General features: G+C 37.7%; 1 protein-coding gene across 4 annotated transcripts in view; it reads left to right on the forward strand.

Annotated features, from left to right (window-relative positions):
• trim36 (tripartite motif containing 36) overlaps window positions 1-21,298 on the forward strand; it is a 34,386-nt gene extending 13,088 nt beyond the window's left edge. For all 4 annotated transcript variants that reach the window (XM_069187255.1, XM_069187257.1, XM_069187256.1 and 1 more), the window contains 7 exons: window positions 4,720-4,866; window positions 5,769-5,864; window positions 9,311-9,564; window positions 11,413-11,534; window positions 13,800-14,093; window positions 18,374-18,671; window positions 19,714-21,298. In XM_069187255.1, coding sequence (XP_069043356.1) covers window positions 4,720-4,866; window positions 5,769-5,864; window positions 9,311-9,564; window positions 11,413-11,534; window positions 13,800-14,093; window positions 18,374-18,671; window positions 19,714-20,074 — 1,572 coding nt within the window. In that variant the 3' untranslated portion in view covers window positions 20,075-21,298. The remainder of the gene's footprint in view (window positions 1-4,719; window positions 4,867-5,768; window positions 5,865-9,310; window positions 9,565-11,412; window positions 11,535-13,799; window positions 14,094-18,373; window positions 18,672-19,713) is intronic.
• Window positions 21,299-21,833: the final 535 nt, after the last annotated feature.

A 21,833-nucleotide genomic window follows, 5' to 3' on the forward strand; every position in this document is an offset into this window, starting at 1 on the left:
TCTGAGGGGACTGTATCCACACAGACTTTTTCTGGGTTTTCTGGTGTCTCCCAAAGACATGCTGGCTACACTAATGGGTGTAGTTGAATTGTTCCTGTATGCCTGTGTGTATCTTGCAATGAACTAGTGTCCTGTCCGGGTTGTTGTCCTGGCTTGTACCTGTGCCCACTGGCTTGTCTCCAGGTTGTAAGAATCCCTAACCAGGAGTACGTACAGTAGCTTTCCAATAATGGATCGGTGGGTTGTGCCATGTTTCTAGGCCTGTAGGTTACAGAAAGGATAAATTGGAACACCTTCAAAAAGAGTTATCATTTTCCCCTCCTGTGTGTGTTATTGTATTATCAGATCTTTATGCAGTAGAAATTGATGCAAATGGTTGCAAAAAATATATCGGTAGTTTCTGTTTAGTAATATAGACTGTTAATGCTCACTTTACAATAAGTGATTTCTTTCACATTTTAAACTGAAAGGGGGTTTCTAACCAGTGCAGTTGTGGTGGCAATATTGAATTCCTGAATTCAAGTAGCCTTTCAACATCTACAGCCTGTAACCTAGAGTTCTAAGGTATGCGTTGCAAGGAGATGTGCTCAAATGGAGCAAGAGAATATTGTATCCTTTTTGGAGCATGTCGCTGCAGTTTCTTTGCCAGTTTGATTTATATGTGTTCTTATCCTACTTGTCAGATGGCAGTTGGTGTTGATTTTTAAACCGAATTGAGACCTTTGTTCCTGACCTGCGGTTTCTCCAGGAGCCTTTGTAATCGGCTCTGTTCCAGATGTGCTCGGACAGGGTGTTACTTTGTTCCTGCTGCTGCGTGTTTGCAGGCCTGACCTGCTTTTTGTATCAGTCCCTTTGCCATGTGTGCTTCCTTAGTTCTTTGCTTGGATAGCTAGTTGCTGATCTTAATCATAGAGCATGGTTTGCTCAAAATAATCATGATCTTCTACGAAACAAATATTTTACTTCAAATGATAATTAAGAAATATTAAAACTATTAATTTAACATTGATTAGGATGCACTTGTGACATGAACAGATTGTTTAGAACGCATTCAGGCTGCAGTTAGTGATTTTACCGTAATAAGATCCCTCTTCCATTACTCAACTATGGGATTTCCGTCTGGACATCAGATCTGGCCATCTGGTTGTCTGACAGCACACATCTATAATCTGTAGCAAGCCTGCAAATTATTTTTTTTTATCACCTTGATTCTCTTTGTTTTTTTTTTCCTTTGCATTGACTCGATTGTCAAATAAGTGGTTGCAAAAAGATTCACGTGCAGGCATGTTTCTTTTGTGAATTCCTCCTCTGGGTATTGTGCAGGACTTTTACTTTGCTATTCCATCACCTGAAATGTACATCTATGGGCTTCTGTCTCCCAGAGTTTTGCCGGCGTTTTGTAAGAAATCCGCCTGTAGGTCAATTAGAATAATCACTCGAGAAAATTGAAGACGGCAGCTGGCCTTGACAGAGCCAAACTGTTTGGATTTTTTGCTGAGTTTCAGCTGTTAATGTTCTACAAACAAAAGAAAGCAAAGCAAATGCCTTTTGTAGTAACCGATGATCATTGGAGATTGGCCTTTAAACAATATAATGAAATACTCTGAACAAGAATTTTATGGTGCCTGCATAACTCTGATATAACTGTACTCTTACCCAGCAATGTAGCAGATGACTGTAATCACTCCTTGTATTCTGCCAGTGAGATTGACAATTAGAAAATCTTTGTATTGTTTTTTTTATCGCTCTTTGACCGCTTCATTGCTACATTTGACAGAAAATGGAAAATTTATGGATCTTGTTTACTCTCAATGGCACATTCATCTTCAAGATCACTGCATGTGTTTGATCAGTAGGTAATATCACAGAGCTGCAGCCTCCATAAACCATTGTGGCCCCGAGAGGGAGACATCTGTCTAGAGCAGATTGTTGAGCTAAACTGTTGATCACCGTGGTCAAGGTGTAGTGCTTTGTCTCTGTGAGCTTCTGATAAAGGCTCCGTTACCTTTCGATAACATCAAGATAAACCGGCTGCACTGCCCTGTATGGGGCAGAGTAAAGATGGGTAGATGAAATTTTAGTCTATTCCAGTTCTTCAAATGAAAAAGTACACATTTGCTTTATACGGGCAGATAAATGTTTTAACACCATAGTGTTATTTTAAGATCTTGTTTACCTCCTTAAACCTTTTAAATCATATTTTGCTATTACAGTGTCATCCAGATATTATTATTGCATCTTTGTTAGGGTTAATACTTTAGTTTGTAAGAACAGTAATAAAGTACTTGTTGTTGGCAATTATTTGTAATGATGATGTATATAAAAACTGGATGCCTTATTGATGTCTTTTATTTTCATGACTCAATCCTATTTTTAGGATTGTTGCTCACAGTAGAGCCTGGCATCATTTGTGCGAGCACTTTGGCTTTTAGTTATAGAAGACAGAACTATAGCACTCTGAGTGGGGTCTGATGTTGTATATAACATCAAGGGTACTACCAGTGCTGAGTGAGCATGAATATGCTTGAATGTTTGGCCACTTCTTGGGGACTTAAACTACCAAGTACTCAACTTGTACTGTACAGTAAACCTTTATTGGTTTAACCATATGTGACCTTTGACAACCTGTCCTCTAGAGTATGGCTTCACCCTCAGAACTTTCTTGTAGCAGGTCGTTTAACTGTGGCTTGCTTCTGTCTCATCCTCCAAGTGCTGTGGGAGGGCAAAGAAAATGTTCTTCACTTATTTCAGTAAGCCTGTAGGCTTATATTCACTGTGTACAGGGGACAATGAAATGAGAAGCCATTCAGTCCATCGTACTCACTTTTGATTTTTAGAAGCTTAGTGGTTTGAGAACATCATCCAGCTGTTTGAAAGAGAGCCATCCTTGACAACACGGTTGACTAGGTTTTTCCTAGACACCCACACCCTTTTTCTAAAATACCTTCGTATTTTCTTAGCATTAAATGCACTTCTTCCCTTAATTTCCTTTTTTTTTGGTTCATGTTTCATTGATTCTGAAGATGTCCATGGGGTTATGAAATGCCTTTGAAGATTTTTAACATTTCAGTCCCATCTCTTTTTGTTCAAGATTGAAATATGTAGTCCCTTCAGCCTCAAGGATCAAGACACTCCTCTGGTATATACCAGATTGTTCTTTTTCTGAACTGGTTCCAAAGCAGTCTTTTTACAAATTGTACACGGGGGTCACAGTGAGCAGAGAGAGCCCCAGCAGCCTGACAGACTGATCCTGAATGCCAGCCCTTTGGGAATCCTGAGCTCAGGTCATCTGGTGAGATGATTGTACAGCTCTGACCTTACCTGGTGTGTGTATGGGGGGAACCCTCAAATCTATGCTTTTAATGCCTTTGTCCCAACATTTGTGAGTTTTTTTTTATGACCTCTCTGCGTTGTCCGCCAGATAAAAATGATGTATCAATGTAAACATCTCTCTTTCTCCGAGGTAGCTTCTTCAAGCCTGCCTTCCTGTTTTAAACTGTTTTTGTTCCTCGCGTACAATTCTTTTCTACATTTAAGGGCCTTCCAACAGGTTTGCCCAGTCTCGGGATTTCCTTTGCATCTTCTAGTGTTAGTGCCAAAATAACAGGATCAATCTGCAAGCTTCATTAAATTTACTATGCCAGAATCTAGATTATTGATATAAATTAGCTAGAAAGGAACAAGTAAATGTTTATTCCATACTGAAAAGAGAAGAAGAGAAACACAACATTTCAGCTGTGGAGCCTTCTTGAATCTTAAGAATACTATGCCTGACCCTGTGTGGTGTCACTAGTATATAGTAAAAGCTTTGTACTTGGATTCTTGTTTATTCATAAGTTGTTTAGGGTTATTGTCTGTTCAAGATTGTATAGTTTAAGAACTGTTGCAGCACACTCGGTGAATCCTACTCTGGAAATTGAGATTCAATCCAAATGTCACCATTGTCATTGTACTTTAAAAGTTAGTTACACGATGTTTGCAAGCATGGAACTTCACTGGAAATGTAAATAATCCTTGTCTCCAGTTTTATCTTTTTTAAAATGATGTTTGCATGTATTGCAATTTGTTGTATAAATGTCATTCTGTGAGGAACGTAAAAGTAGAGAGACTTGAATTGTTTTGAAAACGTCTTGTTTGGCAATTGGGGGACTTTAGCAGCAGGCCAATATGCATCTGCTCCATAATCAAGAGCAATTAAAAAGCAAGGCTCATTGTCTGCATGCTGGCAAATGGAGCCTAGTTTTGTTTCCTCTTTAGGCTGCAAAGCGCTTAATTTGAGTATAATGAAGAGAATCATATTGGGTACACAGATTGCTGAATATTTTTTATTTACTACTAAAACTATGGACTGCTTAGCCACCTCCTGTATTTCACAAGCCTTTATTCAAAAATACTTTACACCCAAAGATTGGTCAATCATATAAAAGCAGACCATTATTCTCATAATTTTGCTCACTTGTATTTATTTTAGTGCATGAAGCTGAAATAATTGAAATGCCCAAAAATGGAGGGGAGAAAAACTGCACAATGACCATTGTGTCTGCAAAGATCCCTTTTTTTCAAGTTTGATATCTTCTAGGAATTTAGGGCATTTGGCTTTGGGCTGATCTAGAATATGTTTTACAAGTGAGTACGTTTGCATGCATCTAGTCTTGTATTTTAATCTGATTCAAATTTCTCAGGAATATCTGGTTTTGTTCTCAAAATTTATTTTTTAAGGTGCTGATGTGTCCAGAACATGAAATGGAGAAAGTCAACATGTACTGCGAAGTTTGCCGAAGACCCGTTTGTCATCTTTGTAAACTCGGCGGCTCTCATGCCAACCATAAAGTCACATCCATGACCAATGCCTATAAGATTCTTAAGGTATGCTCTCTAAAATGAAAACATGAAAGTTAATAAATGCATCATCATGTTGATATTAATCAATTTTGCACTTTCAGAAGCACATTTGTCATCTGAAATTGCAACCCATGTGCAAATTACAAACCCTGCAGGCTGTTAAGAATTCCCAAATCTCATTCCTGTTTTATCACTTTGGAAGTCATATTTTTTGAGTCATACTCCAAACCATACAAGCAACTTCCATTAGGTCTTTCTGGGTGACTCCACAATGAAGAAAACATACCTAGACAGTCCTGCCCTCAGTTAATGGGTTTGTGCATGTAGTTTCCTGTGCCATTTGTGTTGTGTTTTTTTTTTTAATTTATTGTATAACATGGATCTCTGTAAATAAAAAACTGTGTGTTCCCATGGTGGGGGGGAAAAGAAAATGAATTACGAATACAATCAAATACCTCTTAGATAGCTTTCGGATAAACACTGGTTTCAGTGATAAACCTGCGGTTCAGACTAAGAGCTTACCATGTGCTACATGTTTACAGATTCACAACTGTAAGAATAGTTTCAGTGGGTGGTTGGGTTTCAGAGATCTCTTCCCTCGTTTTGCAATTTAATATGACCCTTACTATTGACAGCTCATACCTAAGAATACAATAGCAGCTACAAACAAGAGAAGGCCATTTGACCCAGGTAGCCCATTTGTTTAGTAATTAGTCGATTATTTAATTGAATGATGTATATGCCGTCTATTGTGACCCAGTTTATTTCTTAAACTTCCTCATTTTCTTTTGAGATTCTCGTGTTTCCTGTGTTATCAGTGGTGTGCAGAACAATATAGATCTGTCCCTATGTTGTGCAGCTTCAACAAAATGATCAGGTTTCCTCCAATGTGAGTTCCATATCCTGATGTTCTTCTTTGCCAACAGGAGAAACTATCCAAGAGTATCCATTACCTAATCAGCAAAGAGGACCAAGTGAAGACCCAGATCACTGAGCTGTCGGTTTTGATTAATCAGACAGAGGTATGAATCTCATTGAATACGGATACAGAATACCATATTGGCACTCTTTCCTAGGCTATTTTCTTCTAAAAGCCCAAAAGTAATTTGGTCCTAATTTCTTTGGCTGTTTAATGATATACCGGTGTATATACTGACATTTCCAAAGAAATATTCAAGGAATAAGATGCGTAAAACAAAGTTGTGATGACAATATATTCCCTCAATGAATGGCAACTGCTCTAGGTAATATTAAGCTTTCTAAGTGAAATTTAAATGGATTCTACATAAGAGTTCACATTCAACATTTATGTGCAAATAACTTATCTGTTTCCTTAGCATTTTTTGTGAAGTTATAATTTCAAAAGTACATTTGATTTGCAGACTTATTGTCTTTGCAGGCTGTGATCAAATGTTTAGCTTTCCTTGCAGAATCAAGGAGCTGATCTCATTTGTGATGTACTGTACAGCAACGTGCTATATAGTCACAGATGTCAGCTTTTCAGTATTATATGGGGCTCTCAACTTAGCATGTATTAACATTAATAAAACATTTCCTACCATCAATGAAGGCTTCATAATGTTGTTAAGGAGAACATGTCTTCAGCATTCAGTGAAACAGATTTTCATGAATACGGAGAACAAAATTGCATTTAGTGCTTATTTTAGTGTGTTTTGCAACTGCTTTATAACAGTTGTGTTGTATTGTACACCCATTTAAAATATTGGTATTATCTACAAAATATTGTGATTGCTTGAGCAACCACAGAGCTAATGCCTACAGTATGTGCATCTGGCCTCTACGTTACTTTGCATAGAAGTAAATATAATATATTTTATAGTGCATAGTCTTATTGGATGAGAATTATACATTGGCTGTACTTGTTCATGTTCTACTTTTACAAGAATCAATGATAATTTAATAGTGGGGAAGAAGTAGGAACCTTAGTCTTGCATATCTTAGCTATGAATCTATCCTTGAAAATCCACTGAAAGACTGCACTAGTTTAAGAATGTTAAAAAGAAAACTTGGATTTTGATGGCTTTCAGTTTCTTAGACTTTTCATCAGTGTGTGCATAATCCAGTACAAAGAAAATCCTAAGCAGAAAGTATGTCTGTACCCAGCGCTAAAAATAGAAGAGGAAGTGCCGTAACGCAAATGCATGTAAATCAAGATAAGTCAGAGGGCTTCTCATGCTGGAAGAATAAGCAATAGGTTAGCTGTTATTTGAATAATTTCTGTATGAAAAATATTGGTTTGTGTAGTTTATAATGGGGACAGTAAGAATTTGCCTGCTGAAGGTAACAGGTTTGGGGGATTTGCATTGTGCCTGGAAGCTAAGGCGACTCTGTCAATGATTACCTTGTATGGAACTTTTCTCTTCCATCATTTTGAATTAGTGATGATTTAAATGAAGTTTTCGAGTAATTCTTTTTTGTCGTTACCCCAAAAAACAATATACATCATGGAAAGATTCAACAGTGAACTTGAGGTACAGCCTCCTAGGCAAAAATAGAGATGTGCCTGAGACTTAAATCAGTCTGGACAATGTCTGATATGAAGGCAATCATCTTCATTAAGCGAAACCTTTTTGAATCCAATCACTTAAAGAATTACGGTTAAATGCTTCTGGTAGGAAAGATGTAGGAAATCTATTATTTCAAAGGAATCTTTGCAAGTTTATGCATGAACTTCTCTGTGGTTGTATTTGCAGCCTTTGTTACTTTTCTTTTAGGCCTACTGCATGTTATAGGGATTTGTGTGTTTTCAAATGGCTATCTGAAATGTCATTTATGTAAGGTAAAAATATTAATCTTTCTAAAATGCTTAGATTTTCAAAGATGAGATGATTTGTCATTACAAGTAATAATTACAAGCCATATTTTTTTTTCAGGACAAAGATCAAAATTGTTCCCTACCACCAATATAAAATTTAGTTAATTCACACTAAAGTTAACACACTTTCATCAGTTGCAGTTGTGGGTCGTGTTTGTGATGTTGAGCTATTTATCAGCATGGTGGTCAATTTTGTACAACGTACTTAATCTTATCAACAAGACCTAAGGGTTATATTGAGTTCATAACTGGGGGCTGAATAAAAAGCCAAAACAGAACTGAGTTTAAAGAACATAATCTTTAGTTGATGTCACTAACAATCTGATTCGGTAGAAAAAGACTAAACATTTGCTGAAAACAAGACTGTTGTCTGTAGTGTCTTTTTCAAGCTACTCTTTTTGAAAAGCAATTTTTCACAAATACAGTGCCAGGATAAAAATAGCTATTCTCCCTTTAGTGTAACACCCTTCCTAGGACCCCTAAAGGATGGTCAAACTGCCTCTAGGGAACCCCCCATGCAACAAGTGGCCAGACTCCAAGCCTCCTCTGTCGACTTGCTTGGCACCTTTGATCCTAGCTGTCCAAGAGTGCGTGGAAATATCAAGATGGGCCTGAAGAGGAAATCCCATCACAATGCCATCTAAAATATTTTTACTAAAGTTAAACGAGCCAGGCAGTTCCGTTTCTGCCGAAATCTTTGAGAAATAATGATTATGGTCATCATCCAACAGGAGTAGAGAACCTGAGTAGCTAATATCCCTATTAACAATAACAGGGGTGGGTGAGTCGTTATAGAAGGCCTTAATTTACAGTTCAGTTTTGTTTAAGGGTATAAAAAGCATGGCGTAATCATTTGCTTTAGTCAATGTGTGGTAAACTTACACGCAACAACTGCTGTAAATATAACTTTAGGGAAATTATATTTTGATATGTTGATGTTTTTCATTGTAATGTGCACTTCCAGAACTGGGACAGTGGCATAGGATAACAGCTGAAGGAATCTTCATGTTACACATTGGTTCACCTCGTGCCTCCCAGTGCAATCATTTATGCATGTCTTTACAGCAGCTCATAAATTTATGTATACATTATCAGTGCAGATCAGGAGAGAGGTGCAGGACACAAACAAGTTGTACAATTTTACAGTAGCATTTACAAGATTTGAAATGGTGCTCCAAAACCTGATTGTTCAAGGTTTTTAGTGGAAAAAGTTTTAAGATGTCAGAGAACCTGTACAAAAAAAGGTACACTTATAAAAGTCAACAATTAGGGGAATGTAAAGATGCATCAGGAGCTGTTATGCTAAATTTGTACCAGGCCAGCTAGTAAAAGTTTAATTTAGGCCAAATCTTAATGTTTTATTTAGGTTACCTTAATTTAGGACTCGGAGACTGTTCTAACTAGAGCTGCATTTCTCAGACCAAGGTTAGGTATCAGTGATAAAAGATTTGTTGACCTCCTTTTAAAGTCTTTGTTACTGTGCTGGATTAGTTTGCTTTAGGTTTTTGTTCCCCCTGTATCTCGTGTTTCTGTTGTCTTCTATTTGCCGAGATCTGCTAAGCTTCAGAAATGTCAGAGCAATAAGTATGTCTCGCATTTTAATTCCTCGCAATGGCTGGGATTTGGTTTTAGGAAAATGGAGAGCAAGCAGAAAGGCAAGTCAATGAGCATTTTGAGCGCCTCTTTGACATCATTCAAGAGAGGAAGACGGACATGCTGAAGTCCATTGAGGTCTCGAAGACCAGGCGTCTGGATAAGCTGCGCAGTCAGATGGAGGAGTACCAGGGCATGCTGGAGAACAGTGGGCTGGTAGGGTATGCCCAGGAAGTGCTGAAGGAAACGGACCAGTCCTGCTTTGTCCAGACTGCAAAGCAACTGCACACCAGGTTAGGAAAGAGATGGTTAAGCTGGTTTCATCTCTTAACTGCTTTCCTTCAGAAGTTAATTCAGGAAATTTCCAAGGTTACATTTAATATTTCCCATGTTTTTAAATTGGTTTTATGTACTTAAGGGAAGATGTCCTCTGTCAATTTATTTTAAGTGTAGTCACTATAGTTGGGAAGTCGAGTGAATTTATTAAATACCTTTCCACAGTATATTCACACCATATACTTTGTCGTGAGTGCTGTGTAGGCACATTGGATGGGATTGGACACTCCTGTGACACCAGAGGAAGGCTCCACAGCCGAAATGTTGCATTTCCTTTCTTCTCTTTTCAGCATGGAATTAACCTTTAACTTGTTCCTTTGGTCAATGACTGGTTTCTGTGATCTGCTTTTTAAAGCTGTGTCATCTCTGCTAATAAGGAGATGCTATAGTAAAACATAGTGACCCTGCAAGTAACCACTGATAACGGACTTTGGAAGGAAAAGAACATTTTAATCTAAAATGTATCAGGCTGATGGGTTTTATTTTTTAAGTGCTTTATAAAAAAGCTTTGAAAGTATTTTAAAATGGTGCAAGTGTAATACACATTAGTAGAAGAGGAGCACAGCTAATTGACCAATAAAACCGAATTAAGCAAAATGGTACTTTTAAAAGCTATAATGAAATTAAGTGATTTTAGAAACGGTCACAGAGTCTTTAATGTATCCGGGCAGTGAGTTCTGCGGATGGGAAGCTGTACAAGAGAAAGCTGTGTCACCCATTATGTGGAGCCTGATCTTTGGTATAGTAAGAGGACCTGAATTAGCAGGTCTTGGATTAAGTGTCGGACTATAGTAATGCAGTAATCCCATCAAATAAGATGAAGCACGATGGTTCAGTTCCTTACACGTGAGCAGGAGATAGGGTCCCATCTAAATTGCCTGGTGTCCCAGAACATTTTTCTAATACACTACTACTGATACAAACATAATATGTTTTCATCTTCACGTGAGTCACATAATTCTAGTCATGGTGATGCCCAGTTTTTAATCAGTGCTTTGATGTAGGCAATCTAGACTTTTGTGTTGGAGATGGGCAGGGTCCTAATGAATGGCTTAAAAATTGAAAATAATTGAAATAACATACAGGCAGATAAAGGTTTGATAGTTTCTTGATTTCCAATGATTTTTCATGTTATATTTAAAAGTTAACAGTGAACCAGAGCTAGACAGTGGATATATGCACTTCTCTTATTTGTGAAATTATGTAGTGTAAGCATGTTGTGCATATTGCTGCTTACAGTGATCGTAAAGATATACATCCTTGAATATTTGTGTATTACACGTGGCAACTGTCTAACCATGTGCTTTTGAATAATGGAAGCTGCTCCAAGACTTGATTGAACTCTCAATCAAGTACAGTTATAGCCCTGATGCTCTTTGCTTTAATCCTATAATTGATCTCTCAGTGGCAAACTGATGCCTTATCCTTGCTTGCTGCTATGATCACCATGCAAGAAATGGAATCCTTATTTTCAGTGTACTAATTTTTATTGCCTTGTGCATCAAAATACAGTTCCGATGGGATTGTGAAGTGTACGTTTGAGGATTATTTATTCTTGCATTCCATTCCTCTGTCTTCTAATTCGTAAAATGAATTTAAGACCTTAATATTGTAATTTTTCATGCATAGTTTTTAGATTCTAGTTTTTGTATTACTAGATGCTTATATTAGCTGAAATTTTGTTATCCTTCCTTTCATTAGGATGTGCAATTTTTATTTTACCTCTGATTTTGGAACCGTGTCATCACATCTGAAACCTCTTTAAGTCTGTCAAAAAACCGAAGTGCTGTTGTCTCGTCTTTTAGAATCCAGAAGGCAACTGAGTCCCTGAAGACTTTCCATCCAGCTGCAGACCCTACCTTTGAGGACTTTGCGCTGGATGTTTCCAAGGAAGAGAATATGCTGAAGGATATGTGCTTTAGAGGAGGTAAGACTTTCCTTGGATACCTTTCGGCTCGGAGTTCTGGCATGTCTTTAAATCTGTTTAACCAGACTTTACTGCTGTGAGTGTTTTCCTTAGTCATCAAATTCTTTTCAGCCTGCTTGTGTCTGCACTGCTGGAGGCACTTTAATTAAATAAGGCTAAAAGATATTTAGTTTTCTTAATATGGGAATTTCACATGTATTGTACATATCAGACGCTATTGCATATCTTTTTTAATTATTTGGATTATGTTATGTGCCACCTTTTGGCAGTCTTGTTCAGATAAAGGTCAGACATAGCAAACTTACTTCATATTTCAACTATTTGTGGTTAATGAATGTTTATAATCTAGGGCAAGAGTCAAGGGTAAGTGGTATTAAAATGGTTTCCCTGGAAAAGGGGAAGATGATTTTTAAAAATAAAATCCAATTAATTTATTGTGTGTAAAAAGGAGTAATGCAGTGTGAGGTTTAATCGGCTTAATCAAAATTAGCTTTTAGCTGTCTCATCCTGCAAAAGAACCACGACTGGCGCGATTGTGAATCTTTACTGAGATTCCTCGTGATAAGCTAAGACAACATAGGCGCAAAGCCTAATCTGTGCTCTCTAGTCCATTTTCGATGGCTACCCCAGAGCACAGGGGTTGAGACTGATCAGCAGGGTTACATGAGAACACTCTCTGGAGCTCTAAGAAGTGATGTCCTATTCTCAAGCAAGGTTTTCCGACGAGGACAAACCAGCACAAATGATAAATGTATGCCTTGTGGATTGAAACGTGGGTTACATATGCTCCTGTCTTTGTAAAACATTTAGTATTTTTTTCTGAGGTATTTTAGATATGTTGTTGAAGTTCAGGAATAGACCATTAAAAAACAAATGTATCGTCTGCCAGTTTGATTTTCGGTGGAAAAACATTTAAAACTTCACAATTTGAGTGCGATCCAGCCTATGATATCATGAGCTTAATATAGTGTTCTGTAACAAATCCCAGTTTAAATTAAATATCATAAATGTCATTATATTTATGCTATTATTTCTGTTTAAAGATTAACTAGTTTATTTTTGGATACACACTAAACTGGCTACACTAGAATTCCAGGCAAGTATCCATTGGTTTCTATTGTATTTAACTAGCAGTGAATGATGCCTTCTGTGCTGGAAAATAACCCCAAGACAGCTGTGGCATCATTGCCAAGTCTGCAAACTAATTAATTATAAATGAAAATAGAAACAAATCAAATGGTATAATTTTCTTCTGTATCCTGTCTGGTCTTTTAATTTGCAAAATCAAGGATTCCAGACTGCTGGAGAGAGCTGACAGACATGGCCAACCATTAATTTCTACCTGAAAGCAGTTTAATCCTCTTACCTCAATCAAAGCATTGCAACAAAAGGAAGAAATAAAGAGCAATGTTTTTGCAACTACATGCAGTCTTTGAAAGCAGCAAGACACACTAGAACTTCAGTTAGTTTTTTTGACATCTCCAGAATAATCGACACATAAACACCAGTAAAGGAGGAGTACAATTATTCAGTATGATTTTAGGTTGTTTATATAACGGCCTGTACACTGACTAAAATGAATATTCTTGTCCATTTCTGTTGCATCACCACCTAGAACTATTCATGGAAGTTGTGATTTAAGCACATTTATAACATGCCATTCTGTATTGTATGTTCACAATTCATTTCCAAAGTTTTAGACATGAGTTACTTGTTTTTAAAAAAAAGGGTACCTGATATGAAGGGGGATTTACGTATCTGAGGCTCTTGGAAATACAGTTCTGAGAATAATGCCAGTATTAGTAATTTGTTTTATATCAATTATGGTTAGTGGACAAACAAATGGAAACTCCTGGATAAATGATGCACCGAGTATGTGGCACACCAATGTAGCTGTATGATGTAGATAATAACATCCAAGTTTGCTCAGGGTCATGCGCAAAAATGACCTCTTGCTCAACTTGCTGATGTGTCATGAGCAACCATGTCTAAGGTGATTTCAGCATGGAGCTCTGGGAAGAGCACCTCATTCACAAAGGATAAAGGATTCATGATTTTCAACAGCACGACTTTTGGAAAAAGATATTCACATGTGCACGTACTTAATTTATGAAGATATCTTTTTAATACTTTTAAAGAAAAAAAAACTCGGATTTAACTGGCTAATTGGACATAAATATATAAAGTTAAAGAGGTGTGTTTTTTAATATGCGTGTTCTTAGTCTGCAGTCCAGAGCTTTTCTTACAGTTTTTCTTCTCTCTCAGTTCCTGATGTGCCAGTCATTGACCAGTCTCTGAGTCGCGTCTACAATGAAGGACTGATCTGCTGGCTGCTGCCAGAGGACTCTTCCCCTACTGACCACTACGTCCTGGAGTACAAGAAGCTGGATAATGAAGAGGAGACCTCCTGGCAGAGCAGTGACAAGGTGTACGGGAACAGCAAAGTTGTTTGTGACCTCGACTCCAGCAGCATGTATTCCTTCAGGGTTCGGAGCTGCCGCAACTCTGTTTATAGTCCCTACAGCCGAGAAGTGGCCTTTCATACACCACCAGCGCCAGGTGGGTAATCCTTCAGTTACCAAGTTAAATGTGTGTCTACTGCTTTATTATCCTGGATTAAATGCAGAATCTAAAAGTTCTAAAAAGTTATAAATACAGTAATATGGATTGAAACTTCTTTTGGTCTGATATAGCCTTTTTTAAGGGAAGCAATTCTATCCACAATCACTTAAGAAGCCACATGACCATTAACAGATGAATATCAATCTTTTATGCTTTACCTTGTGTATTACTGGATCTAGCAGAGTGCTTAGATATTGACTGAGGCCTCCAGATTGACCTGAAAGTACTTCAGAAGAGGTATTTAAGCTAATGAGGTTTGTGAAGTATCACTTTCAGACAATTGAAACCACTCTCTGCTCTGCTTCATTTCCTGAAGACCCTTTATATTGTCAAATTGATCAGAAAATGATCACGATTGGTTGCTGCTGGGTTTTTCTTGCATAACTTTGTGAATTGAGTTTTTTTTTCATTGGAAAAGTGGAAGAATTTCTGATTGTTGTGTTCAGATACCGGCCTAATACATCTTGATTTTTTTTTTTAAACCACTCCTTTTTCTTGACTAGATTTGATTTTTTTTTAACTCAAGCATGTATATGTACCATTTAACTATTATCTTACAGAGTTGATTACAGTATTATAAATATGCTTTTAACTCCTTGGGGTGGATGAGAATGGGCTCGACTTGATACGTTGTCAGGTTTATGCACAGTGGCGTATTACCTTATATCTGCACAATCTTGGCAGTGTACGGAAATCAACTAATTTGAGGAAAAATTATTTACTTTTCATACGGAACTGGATTTTATTTGTTAACCCCCATTAAGTATCCTTTTCTCTATATCAAATGGAGAATGTTGTGGAAGTTTTGATTGGAATTATTCTTAGTTGTAATTCACTCTTCACCCAGTAGAGGACGGTGAAGAGCAGCAGTTTGGAAGGCTCCCTTTGCTTCTGATGGAGAGAGACGTTGTGCTATATTTCCCAGTCTAGCCATTCCCTTTCCTTGACACTTTGGGGCCCAGAAAGGCCTTGAAAGCCTGTAGCCTTGGAGAGGAGTGCTCACTGAATCTGGGGGAGATAAGAAGGGTGAACAGAGTGGCTGCCAGCGGAAGGCTCCAGAAGGCTGTCAAAGCGTAGATTCTGTCAAGCAGGACACTTTCTGTTCAGACACAAAAGGGTTTTTCTGAAACGCCTTTTAAAACACTTCCGACAAACGACAGGGCTGCATTATTTATTGATATATATATATATTTATCTCTGTGCCTGGCAGGTTTGCTCTAAGCTTAAGCTGGAAAGTGTCCCAGATTTCATTAATTTAAAAACGCATCCAAATTCCTTAATTCCTCAGGACTTGTAAGAGCAAATGAGCAGTGGGTTATTAATGAGCTGGAATTCCATGCTGGTAAAAAGCTGATGGTGATGGCTTGCGAACACTGCCACATCTTTGAGCCAGTTAGCATTGAAATGCACAGTGTCTGGAACCACCATAGCGCATCTCAACTGCCATTTGCAGATTGTAGTATTAAAGTGAATTGTGAAGTTTAAATATTGCAATTTCTAATGTTAAACTTGCATACTGGGTATTCTCTCACTGAAGCAGCTCAGTTTGTCTCCTGACCAGTGCCAGATAAATGAAGCTGGTTTGTCTGTTTACCTAATTCATCATCAGCCTTTATTATTGATGTACATGCATGTTTTTGTGAAAACAATTCTCCCGGCTGCTCACATTGTCAAGCCTGAATTTGATCATAGCACCTAACAAGGATGTTTCTCTTCACTTCAGTTCAGAAACAGAAATCTGATAAACAACTATCAGATTAGTTCCATGTCTATCGCTATGTTCCATGTGGAATAAAACCTTTTTTGATTTCTGGCAGCCCTTCAGAGAAACATAAAGAGATTAAATGGTGAATTGCAGTTATCGCACTTTAAAAGGAATTCCGATTTGTGCTAAAAGCAGAATTATCTTAAGAACCTTAATAAGGTAGTATTGTTTTTCTATCGAAGGCTGTGGTGCATTATTTTAAACTGAAGTAGCTACTGAGTGACAGACTAAATATTTAATGTGGAAAATGTGGTTTGTTTACCAGTAATTTAATCCAGATAATTGTGGGTATGCTGGCCAAACATGAATGAAGTTGGAAATGCAGGTTTTTACAGGACACAGTGACAATTACTAAAGTTTTAAAAAAATATTATACTTTTAAGCCTCCCCATGTGTCAGGGACTGCCATTTGTGAACAAAATTAAGTAACATAGATTGTCTGAAATGGTTTGACAAGAGATGAAGTGGGTGTAAATGTGAGAGACTTGAGACTCTTGAGCCCTTTAAAAGTTGTCATAAGTAGGATTATGTGTGATTTTTATTCTTCACACCTTTATCCTTTTAGTGTGTTTTTTCATAATTTTTTTTTACACGCAAGCTTCTTAAGTCAGATCATTTTGGGATAGGTGTCACAATTCTTTGATCTACAGTGTAAATAGGCGTTATTTTGAATAACTGCAAATCATTTTCTTTTGCTCACAATAATTTAAGTAATTCATTGTTGATTTTCAAACTTTGTTTCGATGTTTGCTTGAATGTTCAAACTGCAAGTAAAGTGAAGTATTGGACAAATGTTCTTCAGTCAGATGGAACCAAAACAGTCTAGCTGAACTAATTTTGATGAGGTAAAGGAAAGTGCAACTAAGTGGGCCTCTGGCTACTGAAGTTACCATGACGATGAATTTGACAAACATGCAAAGTTGCTTCAGCATTGTCATTGGGAACCTAGGGTTGATTCAAGTAAAATGATTGTGTTGTTCTATGCAGTGTATGCATTTCCAGTTATTAAGCAGAGTACAATAAGTATGAACGTTGACGCATACCTTTATTCAGCCTGTTGGCAGATCAGCTTGTTATGTTTGATGTTCTAGTGTCGAAGCAGGTTTTTATGGAATTCTACCTACTGAAGTGGAGGAGATAATGTTGAGTGTCAAAACGTACTTGGTACCAGATGCTCTCGACCTTAATGCTTACTGATAAACTCCCAGCAGAAGGAGAAGCCAGTATTTCCACCTGGTGCGCTAGACCTCAAACAATGCGATGATTTCATTTATTTTCATCAGAACTCCTCCACTGTGTTAATGTGGAGCTCAGGGCTGTAAACATAAGTGCCATATTCAGAAAAGTACTGTATGTATTCATTGTACCTATATTATTGTTTAAAATTTCAGTTTATAGTAACATGGATTTGTTGGTCAGAATTTTAATTCATAGCTAAGTTTACCCTTACATATAATAGGTCAAAAGGCTCTTTGGATGATGCCATGTAATAGTTCCTGACTAGGAGTGTGTGTAGCAGGAGTACAGCGTTTAATATTTACCAATTCACTTTGAGGAAAAAATTAAATGGCATTAACAATTGGTGTTTGACAAAAATGATTCGTATAACGCCAAAAATACACAGAACATTGTGTGACATTTTCCAATTTTTTAATATATCACTTATGACTGACTTTAAGTTTGTCACTGTCCTTTTTTTTAAATAGTGTGCATTGCACAGGTGGCATTAAGGAGTCAGGCATTGTGTCATTAAGGAGTTTAGCTGGACTAGCCTGAAGCTGTTTGTTGCTTTCAATATGTTAAATTGTTAAAGTAGATTGCTTTTACAACATATATTCTTACATACAGGTATTTTTATTGTGTAGTTCCATTCTATTTCTGTTTTCCCAAGCTGCTGTTTATGTGTATGGTATTTCTAAACAAATTTGCTCTAAAAGGAATGGATTATTCCATAATCCAGTTTCATTTATTTGCAATTTCCATTATTCGTTTCATTTGGTTATTCCCTTTATCATTTTTTTTTCTTTTTAATTATTGTTGTCTCCATTTTTTTTTTCTCCTGTTGCTTTTTAAAATAATCTGAGCCTCAGCTTTGAGTAATCTATAAAGAAACTATTGCCTATGTGGAGGGAGGTTTCTGGGCTGCTTTGCTACCGATTTGATAAATCACTTCTTATGCTCGTTGCACAAACCCGCTTCGACAATGGAAGTCAGTGCAATGTAATGGCAAGACTATTACTGCTTGTTACAGGAGCAGCATTAACAGGATGGGGTGTATGTATGAATCTGTCAGGGTTCTGCCTTAGATCTGATTTCTACAAGACAACCAGATAAGAAAACTGAGAACCCATGGTGGTAGGAATTGCACTACCAAAACCCTACTTTTCTGGAACATCTTCAGTGGCGGTGTGTCAGACACCTGAAGGTTCTCCTGTCTTCTGTTTTTCTGCAGTGTTCAGTTTCCTGTTCGATGACAAGTGTGGATTCAGCCCGGAGCGCCTGCTTTTGAGCAAGAAACGGGACTCGGTGGAAAGTGTCGCGGGGCTGGCTCTCCTGCTGGGCTCGGAGCGAATCCAGATGGGCAGTTACGTTTGCCTGGACTATATTGTTGGGGACACGGGCATCTCTCGGGGGAGGCACTACTGGGCCTTCCAAGTGGAGCCCCGATCCTACCTGGTGAAGGTGGGCGTGGCCTCGGACACGAAGCTGAAGGAGTGGTTCCACAACCCTCGGGACACGAGCAGCCCCAGGTGAGCATCTCGCCAGCTGAAGCCTCCATGTCGGTACCGTCCCCACTGCTGGGGCTGTCCCGCTGCAACCACACCGCCGCGGGGCCCATGCAGGTGTAGGCAAAGTCGAGCTTTGTTAGACGTGAAGTTTTAATGGAATCCTACCTATGGAGGCGGAGGAGATAACGTTGTGTGTCAAAACGTTCTTCAGCACCAGATGCTCTCTATTTTACTAGTGATCACTAAGATCCCAGCAAATAGAAAGGTCTGGATTCCCGCCTGCACCCCTGAACCTCGGACGATCTTATATGTATGTGAAGGGAATTAGAGGAGTATTGTACTCGTATTCATGACAGTCTTTTTACTAGAAACCACCTGACGACAGTGCATTGTATAAATGTTTCAGTTCAGACATCATTAATTTTCCTAGAAACAAACTTGATTAACTTTGCAACTTGGGCATTTTCTGTGCGTCTCGTAAGAGCTATTGCTTTATGTAAAGTCCCTGAAGAACCACATCCTGATGTAAAACTGTTCAGCACCTGTTAGTCACAACCAGAAAACAAATCCACTTAATCAACAATAACATTTAGCATTGATCTGGTTTGCTTTTCATCTAAGTTGTTTTTTTTTTTCCCCCACTTGAAGTCATAAAAGTGAATAATGCACCCTAAAAGATTTGGCTTGTGCAGTTTCTGTTCTATGCTTGAAAAACATGATAGTTAAAAATAAAGTTAACATGATAGTAGAATATATTGTATGATAGTAGAATAATATAAGTCCTGTTAATTTTTAATATTTCTCCTGATTAAAATCTACAGTATTTTCATTTTGAATACTAACATTGTAGAAGCCTTTCACAATTTCTAGATATTTCAGAAAATTAAATATTTAGTTTCATTTTCTAAATGCAATATACATGTTTATAGGAAATGTGTTCTCTGACTTAATGTAAAACCATTTTTCTCCCGATTGGAATGGTTAAGTCTGTTACAAATTCTTTCTGGCTTTTGTGGGGGGAATGACTGCTGTTTTAAAGTGATTGTCACTTTCTTTTTTACAGGTATGACCACGACAGTGGCCATGACAGTGGGAGTGAAGACACCTGCTATGACCTCTCTCAGCCTTTCACGCTGGTCACCATTGGAATGGGAAAACTCATCATCCCCAAGGGGTCCATTGCAGCCTCTGGAGACTACAACAGCCGTGTCTTGCCTATGCCTCATCGTATTGGCATCTGTCTAGACTATGAGAAAGGAAAGGTTTACTTTTATGATGCGGACAACATGAGGTGCCTTTATGAGCGACAAGTGGATTGCACAGGAACCATGTTCCCTGCCTTCGGGCTTATGGGTAGTGGCGGAGTATGTTTGGAGGAGTTTATCACAGCTAAGCGTTTGGCATATACTGAGGACACTCAGTAGACACCTGGCTGTGAGACTTACTGCTTTAGTGAATGAACGATCAACCTTTATGGGTGCACAATAGTGGTTAAAGACTTGAATCATGGTGTGGCAAAAGTCTTTTTTTTTTTTTTAAGTTTTTGTAGTTGGTTTCTGAGCTTTGAAGACCTGGTTTTTCACTTCTGTGATGAGACTTAAATATTTATAAGTGGCATAACACTACAGGTCACGTAATGCACATGACAAGTGAAAACTTGGTAACCTCACGTCTGATCACTGGTGTGCCTTTTGTAGGCCTTTAGGGCTCCATAAGATCCGGCAAGATCATATGTGAAATTTATTGGCTGCTGATACAAGGCATGTATGTTAAGGTTTTTATTTTGCATCATCCTAAAATTCACTGGAACATAACAGCGTATCTCGTACTCAGCCGTTTGAGTTGCTTGCTGTTTCCCTGACACGATTACAACACTTTACTGAATAAGGCTTATTTCTATTAATGTGTGTTCTGAAAGGAAAAAAGCTAATTTTGATAAATGTTACTTCTGTAAATCCCAAAGGATAAATTATTGGCACAGATGTGAAGTAAACTGGTTCTCTACACCATTCGTTTTTTTAAAAGGGTGAAATAGCAGTTCAACAGCATGAAATTATCTCAAACATAATTTGGATATCAAGACCTAGCATCTGTTTGTTACAGTATGGAGTCTTCAGTCTCTCACTGGTTTCATGGACCACTGTTCACCATAAATTTAGGAATAACTTCCCCAGTAGATTAGGGTCCAACATTAGTGCTGCTTCTTTAGACTATAAAAGCAGATCATAGTTCAGTTAATTCTCTCCTTTTTGAAGACGTATTTAGGATTTCACTCAAGCCTTTTGTTTCTAGTTTTTGTTTTGATAAAAGTAGACCTTTTTTATCCATGCAATTTTTAAATAAATTTCTCCAGTATATAGGGAGTAATATTCTGACTGTTGTTGGTGTGTCACCTAATGGACTTTGAATAAAAGTAATCAAAAGTGCCAGTTTTGAAATTAACAGAGCCCATTCCACTTTGGAAAATAAACCAAACACTATTGAAGATGTGAAGTAAAGGCTGGAGAGTGGAACTGGGGCTCTGTGTAATGATAGCAGACTCCTTGACAATCAGCACTAGAGGTTTTCAGAGTCTTTTAATTGAACTAGTTTATTTTAGAGAAATGTTAATTTTCTTAATCATTGAAATTAAACATCTGCAAAAATTATTTGAACATAGTTTTGATTTCAGAAGCAGAATGGGGAAAAAAAGAAAGGAGCAAATGTAAAGAATCGGTCTCCTGCCACAAGGTACTCCAAAACATCTTTTATTTTGTATTAAAATATTGAATTCATCTTTTTGGTTAATGAAAGCCATACCTGATAAAGAAATTCACAGTTTCATAAATAGTTAAGTGATTCAAAAGACAAAAACATTTAAAATAGGTGGACTGAATGCAGGTTGGAGCATTTCCCAACTTGAATTTCCCATTATGAATTATATTCTTGTTGTTTATGAATACGAGAAATGGATGTGTAATATTTTTGCTGTTGTGGAAGGTTTAGATCAAAAAGTATAAAAAAACTATCTAGTGGAAGACTGTTTGACCATTGTAGCTGTTTACCCTCCCTTTCTCAAAAATAGGGAAACGCTGCTGTGTGATGAACAAAGGACATGCAGTTGGGCACCCTGTTATTGGCTGCGGTATTGAGGTGTGGCCTTAACTTGAATGATTCTACATAGTCCGCTGTGTGTGATGTGTG

This window comes from Lepisosteus oculatus, chromosome 3 (genome assembly GCF_040954835.1).
Source record: "Lepisosteus oculatus isolate fLepOcu1 chromosome 3, fLepOcu1.hap2, whole genome shotgun sequence".
Taxonomy (NCBI): domain Eukaryota; kingdom Metazoa; phylum Chordata; class Actinopteri; order Semionotiformes; family Lepisosteidae; genus Lepisosteus; species Lepisosteus oculatus.